The 18,223-nt window shown below is 40.4% G+C and overlaps 1 protein-coding gene across 1 annotated transcript; it reads right to left on the reverse strand.

Moving 5' to 3' along the window:
* Positions 1-267: 267 nt before the first annotated feature.
* GPRIN2 (G protein regulated inducer of neurite outgrowth 2) lies at positions 268-2,073 on the reverse strand. The gene has a single exon (XM_009946334.1). The coding sequence runs from the start codon at positions 2,071-2,073 to the stop codon at positions 268-270; it is 1,806 nt and encodes a 601-aa protein (XP_009944636.1).
* Positions 2,074-18,223: the final 16,150 nt, after the last annotated feature.

Here is an 18,223-nt window from a genome sequence, read left to right on the forward strand (position 1 = left end):
ACAATTTAAAACATATAGAAGAATAAACCAGTGCTACATTAAATACAGTCGAGAGCATTCAGATGGCATGATGTAGGTACAACCTTATGTCCTCTGTTATATGGCCCAACCACGGGTTTTCCTTGCTTTGATGTGTATTTGATGGTCACTGAACTTCTCCCGCTTGTCCTGAAGTGTGTTGTCCACACATACCATGTTAACACTCAAGAGTCAGCACTTATTTACAGTTTAAAAGCAGCACAGCTGTCCTACATCCTACAGCTGTGCTCACTCCACTGCAGTACTGGAACGAGCACAACAGCTCGGATATCTCAGAGAATGCATCATTGTTCTGAATGGCTTTTTTTTCCCCATTTTATCAGAGGATGGCTCCTCATTACTTTTCTCAGCCAGCTGAGCAGGCTCTGTCTGGAATTGTTCTATTTGAATCTCAAGATGTTTTTGAATGGCTAACCCAAGGACTTCTGGATCCACAGATGCCCCATACACTTCCCATGTCATTCCTTCATCATCCCATCTCACTTCACGTACTGGAGATTTGGGGGCCTGCAAGTCTTGCTCCAGATTCACCTCTGGGAACACATGCGAATGGCCTTCTGCTGCAGCTGCTGGGCTTGTTGCCACAGATTTGCATTCCATGGTTGGAAGAGTTTGCACCTCAGCATCTCTACGCTCAAGAGCTGGTTTCAGTCCCTTGGTTAAATCATTCATGGAGGTCATAGTCCACATATCCTTCGTTGTCATTGCCATGTCTGCACCTTGCTGGCTACTAAAGGCAACACAGGCAGCCTTTGTTTCTGGAGGAGCTCTCTCCTGCTGAGCACAGTGTTGAGCATGTTGCAGTTGTTCTCCAGGAGTGCTACAGCACTTCAGGACTCTTTTGGCATCCAGGCCTGATTCACTTACCGAAGACACCAGCTTAGGATAGGTCAGAATGTCTGAAGTAGAAAAGGAGTGAAAATAGCCAGGTGCTGCCTGCTCTTTTCCCGACTCACTAACCGAGCATACCAACCGCGGAACAAGCTGTATAGATGGTATGGGCAAAGAATGGCAATAGGCAGGGATGGTGGCATCTACCTTCATACAAGGGTCCTGCTTTGCAGTACAGGGCCCTGCAGAATTGTTATGAACTGTCATCACCATGGGGGAGTGTGCAGAGTTTGGAATATTACCGTAAGTCAGACCACCATGAACAATCCCAGTGGCCTGACTGAACATTGTCCTGTTTGAGAAACCATTTCCAGGCAGGTGGGGTCCTAGAACAACACTGTGAAATGTTCCGGGATCTGTGTAAACAGTAGTGTTACGTGGAATACCACCGCTGTCAAAGCTATTTGTGGGTACTTTTTGGTCTCTCAGTAGAACTGGAAAATGAGTCACAAGGTTTTGATAGCGAGAGGTATTTTCATTTGTTTCTGATCCACATCTCTGTGTTTGGAAAGACATCCTAGCCACTTGTGGACCATGCCTGCAGCTAGAAGAGTTTAGGCTGGAGTGAGTAGCACTGGTCTCTATGAGAGTGACATAAGTCTGCTGTTTGCAACTGCAGGTTAGGTCTGAGTGGCTTCTCCGAAGGGCAGTTTCTGGTTCTTCCATTTCACACATGCTTTGCTGGTGGACAATGCAGGCTGAAGAAACATTCTCAACAGTGCTGCTCTTTACACACATCTTAGTGTGCCCCACTTCCCAGGATCCTGCAGACTGCTCATCAATAAGAAAATGGTTGATAGTCTTAGTTCTGCTCTGTGAATTGCCATTGGCTGACTGGTCGTTTACGGTTTGGCCCACTGATCCGAGTCTTATCATCCCAGGCTGTGAGAAGGAGCACCCAGGACTTGGCACACTCCTTGCCTCACTCTTGTTTCCCAGGGTATGGCAGATGGTGCTACTATGGCTCTTCTTCAGCTCCTGTTTGTTGCTTTGCCTTTCCTCTAAACTTGACTGTGCAGTACAGGCCAGACTTGAGGAGCTCTTCGACAGGGTGTGACTGCTGACATTCAAGAGCCCGTGACAAGTAGAACTTAGTGAGTCCTGGTAGGAATGAGTGTGGAGCTGGTGTCTGTCAGCTGACATTGCAAAAAAGAGAGATCTGCAAGAAATGGTGGAGAAGAAAAAGAAGTAATTTAAGAAGGAAATAAATTATGGAAATTATAATATCTATTGACCCTCTGCCTGGGCTTCTTGCTTTTCACCGTTCACAAATAACTTTTTAACAAGCACTATACTGTAGTCTCTGTGTACTCAGACTGGCCAGTTTCCTTTTTCAGTTTCCACGAAGGGTTCTTCTCTAAATTACATTCAGGATTTATTGAAATTCTGGGGGGTTTCCATGTCATAAAACATAAAGGGAAAAAATCCTTCTTGGTTTCTACCTTTTATCAATAAGAATTTCAACATTGCCAGGTATCATTTCCCTGGAAACTAGTGGAGCCATTTTTGAGACACCCAGAGATGTTATATAACTTAAATAATGACAGAAGTATTTTTAAACAAGATAGCTTTTAACTACAGTGTTCATTAAGCCAACGGTGTTAACTGTATCGTCAAAACAAAAAACTGTATTGTCAAAACTGTTCAGTTTTTAGTCTCTTGACATTGATACTTCAGAATTTATCTAACCACTGGAGCTTTCAAAGATTAACAAAGCCTCAACAACTGAACAAGTTCTCCCTTTTCCCCCTACCCTTCCTAACAAGCTGCTTCGGATTTCGTTTCACAAGAAGATCACTATTTTAGTCAATCGTTTGCCCAGAGTCCACACAACTGTACCGTAGATGCGGACAAAACTGGTTTGACTACCTGTGGCAGAGAAGACGTGACACGAAACCCAAGGAAATTAGCTCTGCCAGGCCTGTGTGGAGTTGGTGCCAGAGTTCCCAGCACAAATAATGCTGGGCAGCATGGGGCGAAGATACCCAGCTGGACCACAACAGGATCAGTGGGCTTTCTAGCTTGTGCTTACCACTGGCATGATAGGAGGTGGCAGCAAAGAGGGATCCAGTGAAAGGCTGGAGGTGAAACTCCCCTAGGAACCACTGAGCTGTATGGGAAGTCTGCATCTCAGCACACAGTCCGTTAAGGGTACATGCTTCAGTGCATGGTTTGGGCTTCTTGTGCTGATCACCTTTGGGAATCCTCAAGTTCGCACTGGTTGTGGAAGGTACATACTCACTGCACCAGAAGCAGGGGAAAAACAAAACAAGAAAATCTTTAATCAAAGTATTGTCGTTCTTCTGCCCTTTTTTTTAGTGCACTCAGTCACTTCTATTGTTAGAAAACACTGGTTTCTGCTGGATGGTATAGTATCCTACATGTTGTTAACATTTACGTTAGCACTTCCACATCTAAGAGAAGTTGTAACTGAAGACTTTGAATCTAATCAGATTCAGCCATCCATTTTTGTTGATTGAATCAGATCTTCCGCTGACTGACTATACACATTCCCTTGGGAGTCACAGAGGTCTTGCAAAATTTGTATAAGTTATTTTAACACACTCATATATCTAAACCTATCTACACACATACATATAAATATAGATGTTTCCTGAAAGAGCCCATTCTGTTGAACAGAAAAATCTAGAGCATTTATTCATTGCTTCCAGGTCAGGTATTACCGGATATTTTGTTGTGCAGAAGTATAGGGGAAGCCACAAGTTCTCATTTTAGAGAACTTTCCCTCAGATGCACTCTACACTCTGCCTCCCTAGCAGGACTCCTACAGAAACCTTCACAATTTCTTGTGGACTGTGTCACTGAAATAAAAATGCATGTGTGGAACAAGAAAAGTATGTACACATGGTGGACAACAGCACTCTGTAAATATAACAGAAAAGTTCACTCATAGTGCCAAAAGACCAGTGGCTGCAAGAACTCACATTCAAACCCCTCAGAGAAGCCTTTAATATGATATTTACGGGCTCAAAGAGTCATCTACCAACATAACTAACAAAGAGCATGCCTTTTTCTCCATCCACAAACCAAGAGCTCTACTGCTGATCCAGACAGCTATCACTGCTTACGCTTTTTCATTGTTAACTTTGGCAAGCTAATAGTTCAGGTAGCAGTTTTTCCATCACCTGAAATCCACTTGCCTTGGCTGTTTTCCATAATGAAATTAAATTGAGCAAGACAACATTAAAAAATAATATTTGCCGTCACTTCTCTGAGATCCTTCTCATTGCGGGCTGCGTAGCAGGGACTTGCGATTGGCACCAATATCCTCTAGCACTAGGGCTTGCCCAAATTTGGACTGTATGCTGATAAAAGGCAGCTTCCCCTCCTTCCTATGTGCTTGTTAGGCCTGCTCGACACCACCCGCACCAAGCCTGCTCTGTATGCCACAACCTCTCTGGCCTGTGGGACTCCACAGGCTGGTGGCATCTAAGGACAACACAAAAGCGTCTTTTCTTACAGGAACGGAATTTCAGATTCCTGGGTTAGAGGCACTGCTGACCACAGCTGCAGTGAAAAGCAAACACTTCTTTCCAGGCTGGCCATCGATGTATTTCTGCAGGTTTTTTAAAAGGCCCCACAAAAATCTCACTCAACACTTAGAAAAGAAACAAGAACTGGGAAAGTGGCAGTTTTAAAACACTTCACTCATCTCCTCCAGCACGTTGTCTATCCTGCAGCCACTTACACATATGGGTATAGTCTGCCACATAGAGTTCAAAGGAGTCAATAGGATTAAACACCAGAGCGTAGCTGTCTGCAAGGTGAAGGCCTTACATTTAATCTCTTTAAAAGATAACACCTCATACACACTGGGATGAAACAACATTTACTAATGGAAATCCTCAGTCACAAATATTGAGTCTCAGGTGAAAGGAAGCTTCAGACAGATCCTGTTACAGATAATATAAGGCTGTGCAAACTTTGAAGAGCTCTCTCACAAAGTTTACAAGGTTCAAATATATACAGACACAGGTATCAAGACCTCTATTTGCTTTCTTCATGTAGCATTGCTGCAGAAACCTCTGTAACTGGAAGAAGTTATACAATTTGACATTGATTCATCACCTGAATGTGAAGAAACACATTCAGATGAATGAAACAGCCCAAATACATTGGCATCACTGAAATCAACACCCAGTGGGATGTTTGCAGTGAAACCTTCAAAGAGAACTCTGAAGAGATTTATTTTTGCTCCAGCCACAAAGACTCCAACTGCAGCTGAAATCAAGACTAAACATGGGCCAATGCTGCATATATTACACATGTACAAATACGTATATAACATAACCAGCAACTATCGACAGCATTTGAACATCTTTGCTCAGGTAGACCACTGTTCCATGCTAGCACAATGGTAACAATTATCCTATAAGTTTTGGACCTTAAAAACAATGGGAACAATTATCAGTTAAGTAAAACAGCATCTCCCTTGATACTTTAGGACATAGTCAAGGATGGGGAAAAAGAAACCCAGTAAAAAAGAAAGGAAATCCTCATTCAAACAAGATGAATCAGCTTCCTTTAGAATAATGCACTTTCCTATTGTGCTGAAATCCGAAGTTATGTTTTCCCAGACAGCCTGAACACTTCCCCAGTTATAGACCACGTATTGATTTCCCCCTCCATTCCCTGCTCCTTTTCCCCACTCTGGAAACGCCTATGGGCTCATACACAACCAGGACATTTTGCCCACCTGGCAGAGGCAGGGCCCTGAGCCAGACTTGCGCACGCGGAGCTCTGCAGGGAGGGTGACAGCTGCAGAACACATCAGCATCTGGTAGACCCAACCTTTCCTCACCAAATGTTGCCACAGCATTTCACAGTAGCATGAGGAAGCATGCAGGTGTGCCACAAACTACATCAGCTTGCTGCCTTTGAGTTTTCTTTTTTTTCTTTTTTTAAACTGGCTTAGCTCTCACTACATCAAATTGTCAATCCAGCCACACCAATCACTAGCATCAGCCCCGGGAGGAAACAGAAGACCACTCCCCTCTCCAGAAACACAAACTTACAAGTGGCATAAACCCAGAGCAAACCTGCATATGCGGTGTCCTTCTTCCTAAGACTTTGGGAATAGCATGTAATCCCATACCTACCCTCCCAAATTCTACATTTCACACGTGCAAAACATGGAACCTCTCCAATTTCAAAGTCATGCAATGCCATTGTACTTTGTGAATCAGCTAATCAGGAACGGATTACCCACATGAAATGTGGATATAAACACAGCTGACTTAGTGGGTACTTAGGGACTTGAAAAAACCCTTTTGCGCATTTTGAGTGGAGAAGATTGCTTTGCTTAACTTTGCTTTTCAAAAAGTAAATACATAATTTATAGGAAAGTAACTTTATTCAAAAATACCTACTGTAGATTCTGAGTTGATCTGAGAGATTTTAGTTTGGAAACTCAAAGGAAATATGCACCTGAATACACAAACAAGAAAGCATGAACTTTGAGGCAGATACCCTGCTATGGATATATAGAAAATTGTTAGACAAGCAGAGAAAGGATTAGGATAGAAATGGAATTAACATCCACTATTTTTGGCTTAGCTTCAGATAGCTTATGAGGGGATCTAGGCTGCTTTCACTAATTCCACTGAACTACTTTAAAGCAACAAATGTGTATTTTGTTATGACTTATGATTAAAGTTGCGACCTATTTAAAGCACTAGTAAATTTAGTCTCAGAATATTAAATATCATGTATGTTATCAATTGAAAGACATTCACTGGTAAATCAACTATGATTCCAAAATTCTTCAGTAGTTTTGTATTCTGTGCATGTAGTTTTGATTACAATTTTGGCCACAAACACAAGTAGATATAAAGTGGAATAATTCCTTACAATCATGTCAGTATATAGAGCAAGCTTTTATGTAATATAATAATACCACATGATATTTCAGTATGATTGTATGTAGCTCCTGCATTATGTATTTGCTAGTGATTGATTTCTTCCCTGCATTGGCAGGCTTCAAAAGAGTGATACGATGAACAAGACATTCTCAAGACAAATCATAGTTTTCATAATGAGGATAGTAACGTGGGATATTAACATAAGACGATGTGTTAATAACAAAAGAAATCCAGCCATGCTTGCATTTCCTCCAACAAGCAAAGAAAGAAACCACAGAATGCCGTAAAAGTAAGACAACTGCTGGATCCTTTATCCCAGGAAAAGATTTTTTATTTTGAGTACTGTCTCAAGTAAAAACCTGCACCGTAACTTAGCAAGTTACACGACAATGATTATGCTCTTTCATAAGCACTCTGTTACTACAGTAACTAAACATATTGTGATGCAGTATGATTCACCTATCAGATTAAACAATGCAAGTTAGGTGCAAAATTTGAGAAGGCACAAAGAGAAATTTAATTTAAAATTTAACGCTCTTTACTAGAAAAATACATGCCAGAGACTTATTTCTCTAAGTTTTCAACAGTTTATTTTTGCTTTATATAACTGTGATGGTCAACCCACAAATCAACAAGACTTGTAATAGCGACGGTGGGCTGTTTCACCCTTCTTATCTTTGCTGATCATTCAATTAAAAAAAAAAAATTATTTTTATTCATGTGTTTCATTTTATGCTTTCAAAACCAGCATCTGACTGCAAAATAAGTGATAAAATCAGAGCCAGTTTCAGAGCAAGAGAACATTAATATGCAAGTGTGGAATTTGGAAGAGTCAGGTGACTGGATCCATACCAAAATTTTTGGATGATGAGTGCTAATTTTGGGTCCTGACCAGGACCCTCCACGGCGAGCCCTGGCACTTTTTGAGAAGACATGCAGTGTTAGGGGGTTGCAAGGTTTTGCCCAGAATTCACTTCATTTGCATCATTCTGGCCCTGCTGTGCATCAGCACTTGGTAACCTGTACAATAATCAGCTTCGTAAGACAAACACAGAATGTCTACCACAGCACCAAACTCGAAGGGAAACACATGTATGTTTTATACAAGGAGAATAGTGTGATTTTAATTAACTTATGAGATTTTCTTGAATAGAAGGCTGCTATATGTAGGTTCTTAACTCTATTTAATCTTATTACAAACAGCATGGTTATAAACTTGAAAAGGCAAGAGCAGTTTATGGCTAAAATGACAGAACTTTAATTACAACCCGAGGGACAGCTGTCACTTAGCCATAAACACTGCTGACACCTGCCTTGGACATCAGACAGCACACACAGAACTAACTAAATTTCTGCCTAAACATCCAAGTTACATTGGGTACCAGAAGCAATGCAGCATATTCGCGCTGTGTTCTCTTCAGGCCTGGTATTTTGAGCAATGTTTCTTCCTTATTGGCATCTGTGACTGAACTTCTTTCTGAGACAGATGTTTACCATGGTAAAATAACATAAAAAGGAGCATTATCTAATATGACATTAATTTCTTTCAGAGCTGTACTCATTTTAAGTATAAGAGGCTTACACTACAAAAATAAATAGAGTATGATCATGTCTAAAAATTTGTTCCTGCTTGCCCACATTGAGAACTATGAGTAACTTGCACAAGATAGGAAAGGTCTGTTTTGCACTTACACAAAGACTGTCATGCCAGTATTATGAGACCTGATGGCCTCTCCCTAACTACACTCCTCTGAAAGAAATAGCCAATTAACAGTAATCACTAACATCTACTGTTGAGCGAGGGGAGTCAAAACACTTGAAAGGCATTGGCAAAACAGGATTAGCCATGGTAAAAAGCTTAGAGATTCAAGTGTCTGGGATTAGGGGGGTTTTGGTGTTTTTAATTGTTATTTTATCTTGGTGAAGTATAAGGGAAAAGAAGAAACAGAGGAGTTACAATAGGGGAAAAGGTATCACTCATCAGAACTTCAAGGAATTTCTCTAAATTCCATAAATACAACTACATCAATGCAACTAGATTAATATAGAATCAGGTTGAGACCCCAATTACTTAACCTTTAATCCATCATCTTCCTTTAGGCTTTCCATTTTGGAATAGCATTATAAATTAACTATGCCTTGTTCAGTTAAATCTGCTAATGCCCTTTTGTTAATATTTTTGGTCATCTTATATTTCCAAGTATCAGACAGATCTACAGGACAGACTGATCTGGGCATCTACAAATACTGTCAGACACACACGACAGACAAGTGCATACTGTGCATGTGAATGAATGGCATTATTTTTCAGTTTTGCACCACTGGAAGCACTGGTGACAGTGGTGCATGTCACTGGGACCATGACTTTCCTATAGGAAGAGGAAGAGGCTTACATTTGACAGGCTACAAAACATGGGAGCAGAAGAGTTATGACATTCAGCACGCAGTACAGCAAAAATAAAGATTGTGAGTGTTTTACGTACATATAAGTTGACTAGTCACAGCTTTTCTTTCATTTCTGTTAATTATCACTTTGTCTATCAGGCTTTTCTAAAAGATTTTGTCTTTTCCCCATCTGAAGCTGAGCACCTCTCTGTATTGATTGGCAACAAGACGAAAAGGAGAGAGTCCCCTTTTCCCTGAGTGTTAATGAAGCTCAGCTATCTCCTTACTGAGAACCCAAGCAGAGACCTCTTCCCCCAAACGCTGAAGTTACCATGGGTAGCCTCATTACCGGTGACCTCACCATGGGATAATAAAATAGTTACCATGTCAGAAAGTGAATAGATTCAAACATCTGCTGGTACATTCACCTCGAGGCAGAATGACAAGGCCATTGTGTCCAACAGTTATGCCAACAGCATAAGAAAAGTCATACAAGCGGACAAGCATTCACTTCTAAGAAACAGCAAGGGCAGCCCACAGCCCCAGTAGAGTTTGGACTGGGAAAGAAGAGCTGGGAACTCTAAATTCTAAAATGAAAAAGGCTGAAATGAGAGTGCTATGAGAGAAGAGCCCGAGAAGGATGACTTTTTTAATGACAACTTGAATCGAATTCCCAGGAAGGAGAATTCACACAGGGTTGTAAATAAATTATTGGGAAACCAGAGGGGTGCACTCTATCACAAGGGAGGCATGTGTTGGGATGTAGTCCTCACCACACCACATGATGCACTGTGCAACCACATGTCCTCTTTGCCACCTTCCTTTATGTAATCATCTGTCCCAGAAACAACTTCAAAGATCTCTTAGGATTTTGATTTTTTTTTTAGGAGAAATTTAAAGCAAAACCTTACTCCCACTATGTCTACATGTGCACATAGACCTCAGTGTACAAGCTGCCCTACAATATATCCAACAGAGCTAAAATACGAGATGTAGTACAGTCACAGCTAATGCTCACTGTTAGTATTTGACAGCTCACTTCTTTAAAACTCACCTCTTCAGTCAGAAGACTTAAAACTTTTTCATGATATGGTCATGTAAGGACCAGAAGACTTAAAACTTTTTCAGCTGATATGGTCATGTAATCAGCTGTTTTCAGCAGCTGGGGCTTTAAAAGAAACCAAACCCAACCCATCAAATATTATGACAGCAGGCAACACTGACCCAGAATCATGCTTACAGTGAACAGTGTGTGCCTGCAGAAGTGGTACATTAATATAATTGCCTTTCTGTTTTAAGCAGAACAGAATTATGCAAAATGAAACTGTTAATTCAGCTGCCAGGTTTATGCTGGCTACTGATAACCTGTCAGTACAAAAGTCCTGCGAGAAAAACATTTAATAATTGCTTTAGGAATTAATTTTTAGTGCACAAAATTTGCAGTGACCTATCTACATTTGGATCGACTTCAGAGAGACAGACACTAGTGAACCTTTTCCTCTTCACAGCAGAGGATGAAATCCTATTCCATCACATGTACCAGCTTGGAGGGGACAGGTTCAGTCTGGTATTGAACAATTCATCCTCCTCAGAGCTCCCTTTTTCAGCCCAGTCTTCAGTCCCCCAAGGCAAACCCACTGATCTGGAACTCTGCAAGAACACATGTCCATAGCTTGCTCAGCAAACCTTTTATCCATCAAAGGCCCAAGCCTGCAAACTGTGTGAATCACAGTTGCCTGTGAAGCACCATGAACCTAAAAACCATACAGAAAACCAAAAGCCCACTTATGGCCCGCTTCCAATCTCACAGCAAGGGAGTACAGCTACACAGTAATGCAATCTTCAGAAGAGGTCAGCAGTGTGCATGCCCCACAACTCTACCCAAGCTGGCTAAGTTATTAAAATATCTGCTTGTAAATTCATGTGTTTTAGGAGAAAATATCCAAATGATCATTTTTGCTGTTTGCTTGAACACTTAAATAGCAACAGTTAGAGGTAAGATAAGAACTCATCTGGCCTAGCCTCCCTGCCCTATGGATATTGTAACTTCAGGATTCAGCACCGTAGTTAGTTACTTCTGAATACGAGGGCAACGAGATACTCCACCCTGACAAGCAAAGGCACATCTGACACCTCAAGCTCTGTCACACGATCTGTGCAGGTCAATGGACAGTTAGTGTGCCTGTGCCCTGTACTGACTGGAAGGAGGTGACTAAAAGTGTAGAGCTGAGCCTCCACGTAACATGCCCAGCCTCCCAGAAAAACTCACTCACTTGGGCTCAGTGTTATGCCAACTGAGATCAAAGCTTTGTAACTAGTTATGATGGCAGACAAAGCAAGCTCAAATCTACCTTTAAAATGCTGACTCTGTAGCCACAAGTACAGCCACTTTTCATTTTCACACATCACCCTTAATAGAAAGATGGCAATTCCTATAGTGGCATCAAACAGGAATAATGGTGACATAAACAAAAGTCACAGTAATCTGAAGCTCTCCAAACATCACTGTTAGGATAAAAGAAGACAATATTTAGAGACTGAAAGATGCCTCAGAATCTGGGAATCTGCCCACAGATTCTGTCTGTGCTCACTGACACTGTATGACCTTGAGCAAGTCATTCACTTTGTGACTCAGTTTACTCATCTGTGACTCAGGGATTAGATGCAGAAGCCCCTGATGTAGGTATTTAAAGGCTTAATTCATGATGGCTGAGCATTCTGAAATCCCAGAATGAAAGATATTAAATATAAAACATTGAGAAGAATGTTCTGGCCCTTCTTTTGTAACATTTGGTTGGAAAGAAATAAATAGAGCATCTCTATGTGAAATTCTTGTTGCACTTGCAGAAAACTCATCTTACCTATAAAGTTCAGACACTATCCATGCCTCAGAAGCATGTTTATAGCACCTGCTCCTTCAGCTTCCCAGCATCATGTGAGGATGCATAATCTTAAGGATTTAAAATACATAAACCCAGTATTAACAGTATTTCTCAAATTAGGTGTCATATGTATATATTGTATATATAATATGTATGCTAATAACATGCATATTATATATATATGGTGTATTAAGTAGCAATGGTTTATTATGAGTAGATTAATTATACCTTTACAAGCAGAGCTGTTACAACTGCAGACCATGTTGTCCTGTGGTGCTGCTTTCCCCTACAAGCTTTTATTTACTGTGATGAACTTTTAATGAAAATCTCTCTGGCAAAGAGATTCTGTGACAAATTTAAGTCTTCGGTTCACACTGCAAGCTGTCTTTTATATATCTTTAAGCTGGAAAAGAACTGTCAATTTCTATCCAGAGGGATAAGTGGTGCTACACACGTATAGTCAAGTGAGTATTGAAAATGACTAAAAAGAAGACTATCTAATCGCGTTTCATAGCGTTGCTATAAGTTCCCATTGTCAGACTGCAGTATAAACTAGCTTTGAAACTGTATAAACAAAGGATATGGGAGGAACTAGGAAGAATAAGTCTCCATTTCAAACTTAATTTTTCATCATAAATAACAGTTATTATGTCAAAGTGTGGTGTGTCTCTCTCAAAAAAGCAACTGTCCCAATTACTCTGTGGTCTAGTCAGACCTATGTGGGAAACTATTATCTATACTCTTTAGAAAACATCTGAAAGGGATGAAAGGGAATATCTCTCTACTCTCTCGGGACTGAGAGAAGAAAAACATTAGAGCTTGGCTAGAGGAGAGCCCATGCTCACAAGATGCTATCCAAAGCTTGTTTGACACCAGAGACCATAAGAAGAGAAAAACCAAGACACAGTAAAGCAGCAGACTAAAGCTTGTGAAATCCAAGTATGTGAAGAACTTCCTCAAGAACTTGTTTACACCCTGCCTTATGTAAACAAGCAAGTTTCCCCTCCTCTTGGTTAATCTCAACCACAAAATGAGCTGCAGAATTCTCTACTTCCTTATTAACATTTAATAATGTCAGAAACACAAAATATTGAGGTATGAACTCAGAACAACTCAAGAGCTGCAAGAGAATGCAGATTCGGGTCATCACGAGGGTAGAGGAAGACCCTACCTCTACTAGAGGACAGCCAGATGATAACTATTTAAGCATCTACTGTTAACTGCTAACAACAAGATACTGATCATAAAGAATTAAGTCTGTGTTACAGAAATTCTTTGCTTTTCAAACATCGGTTTGACCATATTCAAGACCCAAGTGGACAAAATCCTAAGAAATCTGATCTGACCTCATAGCTGTCTGCTTTGAGCAGGAGGCTGGAACAGGTGAGTTCCCAAGGTCCTTCCAAACTGAATGATGCAACGATTTTATTTTTTTTTACTGTTTTCAGAATTTTGTGCTTTTATCTGTCATTGCCAAGGAGAAGTTTTCATATTGCTTCTCATCCTGAGCCTCAAAAGAGGCTCAAATATGCAACCGTTTTGCAATATTAAACCATTTGTTTAATTGATTAGTGGAACCTGTGCCTTTTACTGAACTGAGATAAAACAGGAATGACACTTGAACAGAACCACAAAAGTGATCCCTGTATGAAGGAGGCAGTGAACTCCAGCAGTTTCTTTCCAGTCTGTTAGCACCTTTCTTGTCACTAAATCAACAAAAGCACTCCACCCCTTCCACAGTGTAGAGGCCATTGGGAACCAAATAAAACTGCGAAACCAAGATGTATCTTTTTCCTTGACAACATTTCAAGATGTACTTATCCACCCTGTTCAGTCACAAACACTGAACCTTCCCAGCAGATTCTTTGCAGAAAGCAATAAAATAATTCTAAAAGTCGAAAAACCCCATCCCATTTAGAAGAGTTATGGTGGCTTCGTGCATTCATCATCTCTCCAATTTGCATGTCAGGTTTGCTTAGGTTGAGCTGAAAAGGAAGTTGGATCTTTCAGTTCAGCTCAGATGAACTGGGTTCTGTCAATGCCAGGCACTGTTGACTAGAGTAAAGCTCTGCCAGTCAAATGAAGGTCTTACAATTGCTCTATCCCATTAACCTTCATTTACACACTCAGGCATGCCCTTGCTAAAGCTTAATTAGCAAATATTCTGCAGATGGAGAAATACTCCTGCTCCTTTCTCTGTTTTGTATTAAATCCACACTGCACAACATTTAAGCCATAATTTTGGGAGACATACTACTTTAAAGATGCAAACAGAGACAGGCCAGTTTAAAGGTGATTTTTCTTACAATGCTATTTTGGTGCAGAATGACACTTGGATATAACTCACGTGCTTAAAGTTCACATTCAACATCACCCTAGCAAAGACCTGGCTGACGCCAACTTCATTCAGTTAGCCTGTCCCTAGTCCCACACTCTAAGTATATATACAACTAAGCAGCCCCAAAATGATTTTTTGTGGTTCCTGTTGCTAAAGATAATTTCTCTGAGTGGAACTTTATTCTGAAGAACTTTAACAGATTTTGTAGAGGAAAGAGACCATCTTCTTCCCCAACATACTAAGGAATTAGAGGATACTCCTTAAAGGACAGTTCTTAACTTACATATGAACTACCAGCTGCATAGCTCCAAATTAATTCAGTAGTTATAAAGCATCCATAAGAGATATCACATGAAATGATCTTAACCAGAGAATGGCTCATTTAGTATCATCTCTGCCTTCTCATTGTATCCCTCATGCAGATATTTCTGACCACTGTACTCCAACATTTATTTTCATTCTCCCCTTCTTTTTGCTTTTACAGAAAAGATCTCTCTCTCACCACTGAAACACAACCCACCCTCCCCCCAAAGGAAAAAAAAAAAGACTATTAAGAGCCTGGATGATCCAAAATTTTAAGAGCCCAAAGAGAAGTGTTTTCACATATGATACGGTATATGCATACAGCTTTACAGTTTACACCAGGTAAAAATCCCTTATTACTGTACAATGAAGCTGCAAGAATGAACCAAAACGCCAGTGCCCACAATCCTATGGTGCTGCTCACAGCCACAGGAAATGAAAAAAAAAAAAAAGGAAAGAAAAAAAAAAGAAAAATAGAGTGCAAGCTCACAAGGAAAGTAAAGTGTAACATCATTTGCACACTGTGATTCATGTTTTACTGTTGTTCTTGGGCTAGAATGGTTTGGGACTACAACCGATGAAATATCACATGCATCAGCCAAACATAGAAACTTTTGTTTCTTTTAGGAAGTAAGAGAATTGCTCAATGACTTGAGGGTCACTTACAACAATAAAACTGTGGCATACGATTACAAAAATAAGATTTTTTTTTTTCTGATTAATTGAAAGCAGTATTTATAGAACACAGAAAATTAATAAATACCATTAACAGCTCTCTGTCTAGTTCCTGAGCCTTTGAAAGCATCTTTCCTAGGCTGCATTCTCCTGCAAATTGTGTAGCAACTTGCAATATCCAAATACAAGGACCAGTCAAGTACACTCCATCCTCATTTTAAAACATTAACTATAGGGGTAAGAAATGGAAAATTCAGCCTCTTTGATCTCCAGAAGTGTTGCTGAAGAAGAAAGAGGATTTTGCTGCTGTTCTGCACAGAACTAACCAGCCTGCACTCAGGTGTAATATTATCTCACTGGTACAGCAAATACCTCTGCTCATTTGGAGTGTTTTAAAGCTACCTCCAATTTACCCTTTGTCATTGCCCTTAACAGAAAGAAAATTAAACTTCAGAAGTGTAATGATCATCAACAACCATTTTCATCTGTTCCACCCTCCCTCATACATTCTTGTTTTTCAAGTGTACTTTGAATATGTATAGTTTGCTACGGAAGGAAAAACGTGGATTTGGTATGGCTGTCTAACGGGGATTTATCACATTTGGTATTATAAATGAGCTCAGACATCACAAGGCTATATGCAATTTACTGCTCTTGTTGTTTGTGCAGCCCTAGGTAATTGTTAGATAAACCATAATGCAACTGCAGCTCTCTCTAGAGTACAGTTAAGATAAAATGTCTGTATGGTAAAAATCAACAAACCCCTATAATCAGAGAAGAGCGTTTTACAGAGTCACTGAGCCACAACATGAAAACATGAAGCACTCATCTAATCCATCCTCATAAACAAAACTTTCCCCAAACCTAATTCTTTTACACAAAGACCCCATGCAGAGGTCTTTGAACTCGGATCTTACTGCAATCTAGGTCCTGTGAACATCCAGACATATGCTTAACCTTAAATGCGCAAACAACTATTTGCAAGCTTTAGTCAGTGTCTAGGTGCAAGGAAATCACTGATATTTTTGTATCAGATCAATACTTTGAAGCATGAGCCACTGGAAAAGAGGTAGATTTCGATCCTTTTATGGTCTATTGTATTTATGCACAAGATCAACATCTTACAAAATACGTTTATCCAATGGTTATCTTTCTTGTCACCTTTCATGCTTAGAGTTCTCCAAATAGAAATAACTGCTTGCTCTCCCCCTCCCTTTTCAACCTCTTCCCCTAAAATCCAGAAGTGCATCAGCATAAATTCTTACTTTAAACCATAGGAGGTTATAAACTACAACATATGCACAAAACACTCTTCTACTATGGTTTCTGATTTAAAATATTTTCTCTAGTGACAATAAAAAGCCAAACCAAATCTTTGACTTTGGAAAAGACATGTTTTGGTTTAAGAGAAAATTTTGTTCGTCTTTCTAAACAGTGATTGATCATTTATCTAGGAAAGAAGAGTATAAAACAAAGCTGATATGCAGAAGGCACTGAACTATTTCTCAGTTTTTCTCTAGTGTTGAGTATTAATTTATCAGGAATTTAAAAAACATGTGGTACTGTGGTACACATGGTGGAAAAAACAAGTGAAACCATTCTCTGGCAGATTACTACTAAAAGGTAACAATTTAAAGCAATAAAATTTACTCTTTTTTTTTTTTTAGTATCAAAACCCCAACATACACACAAATAATAATCAAAAAGCATCTTTGTAAACTTGCAGATGTGCAGAGGAATAAGATGAATCAGATTATGGGGTTTCTTTCTACCCCAAAGAAACAGTGACAAGTATATTCTAGAAACACTTGCCAAAAGACAAATACATACACATCCAAGTGAACGACACAAGCACAAAAAAGCCCACCTTCTGTAGAACTACATTAAATTCAATTAAAGCTCAGAGCCACAGTTCCCATTATTTTAGTAAAAGAGAAAACTACAATTTCCTGGGCTTTTCAGTCCAGCTATCAACCCCGTACTGCCAACACAGCACTTACAGAAGCCTGGGTCTGTCTCTGTGCAGCTTCTCTCCCTTCCCCTCATCTGCTTTGTTACTCTCAAAGACCTGCTGGCAAAACAGAGAGGTCTCGGTGTCCTTACAGGAGACGAGAGAACGAGTAATACATGGTTTCCGTGGTCCTTACCTTCCCCCTACTCAGAGATTGCACATCCACCTTCCCTGTCCAAGTGACTTGGAGGGTATTTAAAACAGATGCTCAGAAATCTGAGGAGAACAAAAGCCAAAGAGTTCAGATTTCCTTTAGAAACTGGGCTCCTTGATCCGCCTGATGCTGTTGACACTAAGGTAAGCATATGATAAGGGGAAGGAGGAGGGATTGTTAGACAGCATCAAAGGCAGGAGACTGGGAGATGGGGTTTCCTCTGCCTAGACGTGACGCCCCTTCCTGCCTCCCCCCCTTGGCTGGGGAGGAAATAAAATGGAGCCTAGGAGGGAGGGAGAGAGATAATCCTGCAGTTTCATCTGATTAGAGAAACTGGGCCTGTGCAGAGCCGGCAGTGCTGCGAGGGAAGCGCATGGAGGGGAGGCAAAGAGGGGCAGGAAGAGGAGGAGCAGAGGGGGAGGAATAGAAATGATAAGGGAAAAAGGAAAATTATAAGAGGCACACAAAAGAACTGGCACCTGGGCCCAGCCACCCTGGATGTGTTCAATTTCTGCCCTCAAGTAAACGTGAAATCACCAGTAGGAAACACCCATTGCTTCCGGTAATCTGGAGCAATCAAAAAAATAACCCCCCCAAAACTTCTGAACTCTGAATGCATCAGTTGTATAAGCATGGCCTGGGAACAAGGACGTCCCAATGGAC

This window comes from Leptosomus discolor, chromosome 6 (assembly GCF_034619465.1).
Source record: "Leptosomus discolor isolate bLepDis1 chromosome 6, bLepDis1.hap2, whole genome shotgun sequence".
In the NCBI taxonomy this organism is placed as follows: Eukaryota; Metazoa; Chordata; class Aves; order Leptosomiformes; family Leptosomidae; genus Leptosomus; species Leptosomus discolor.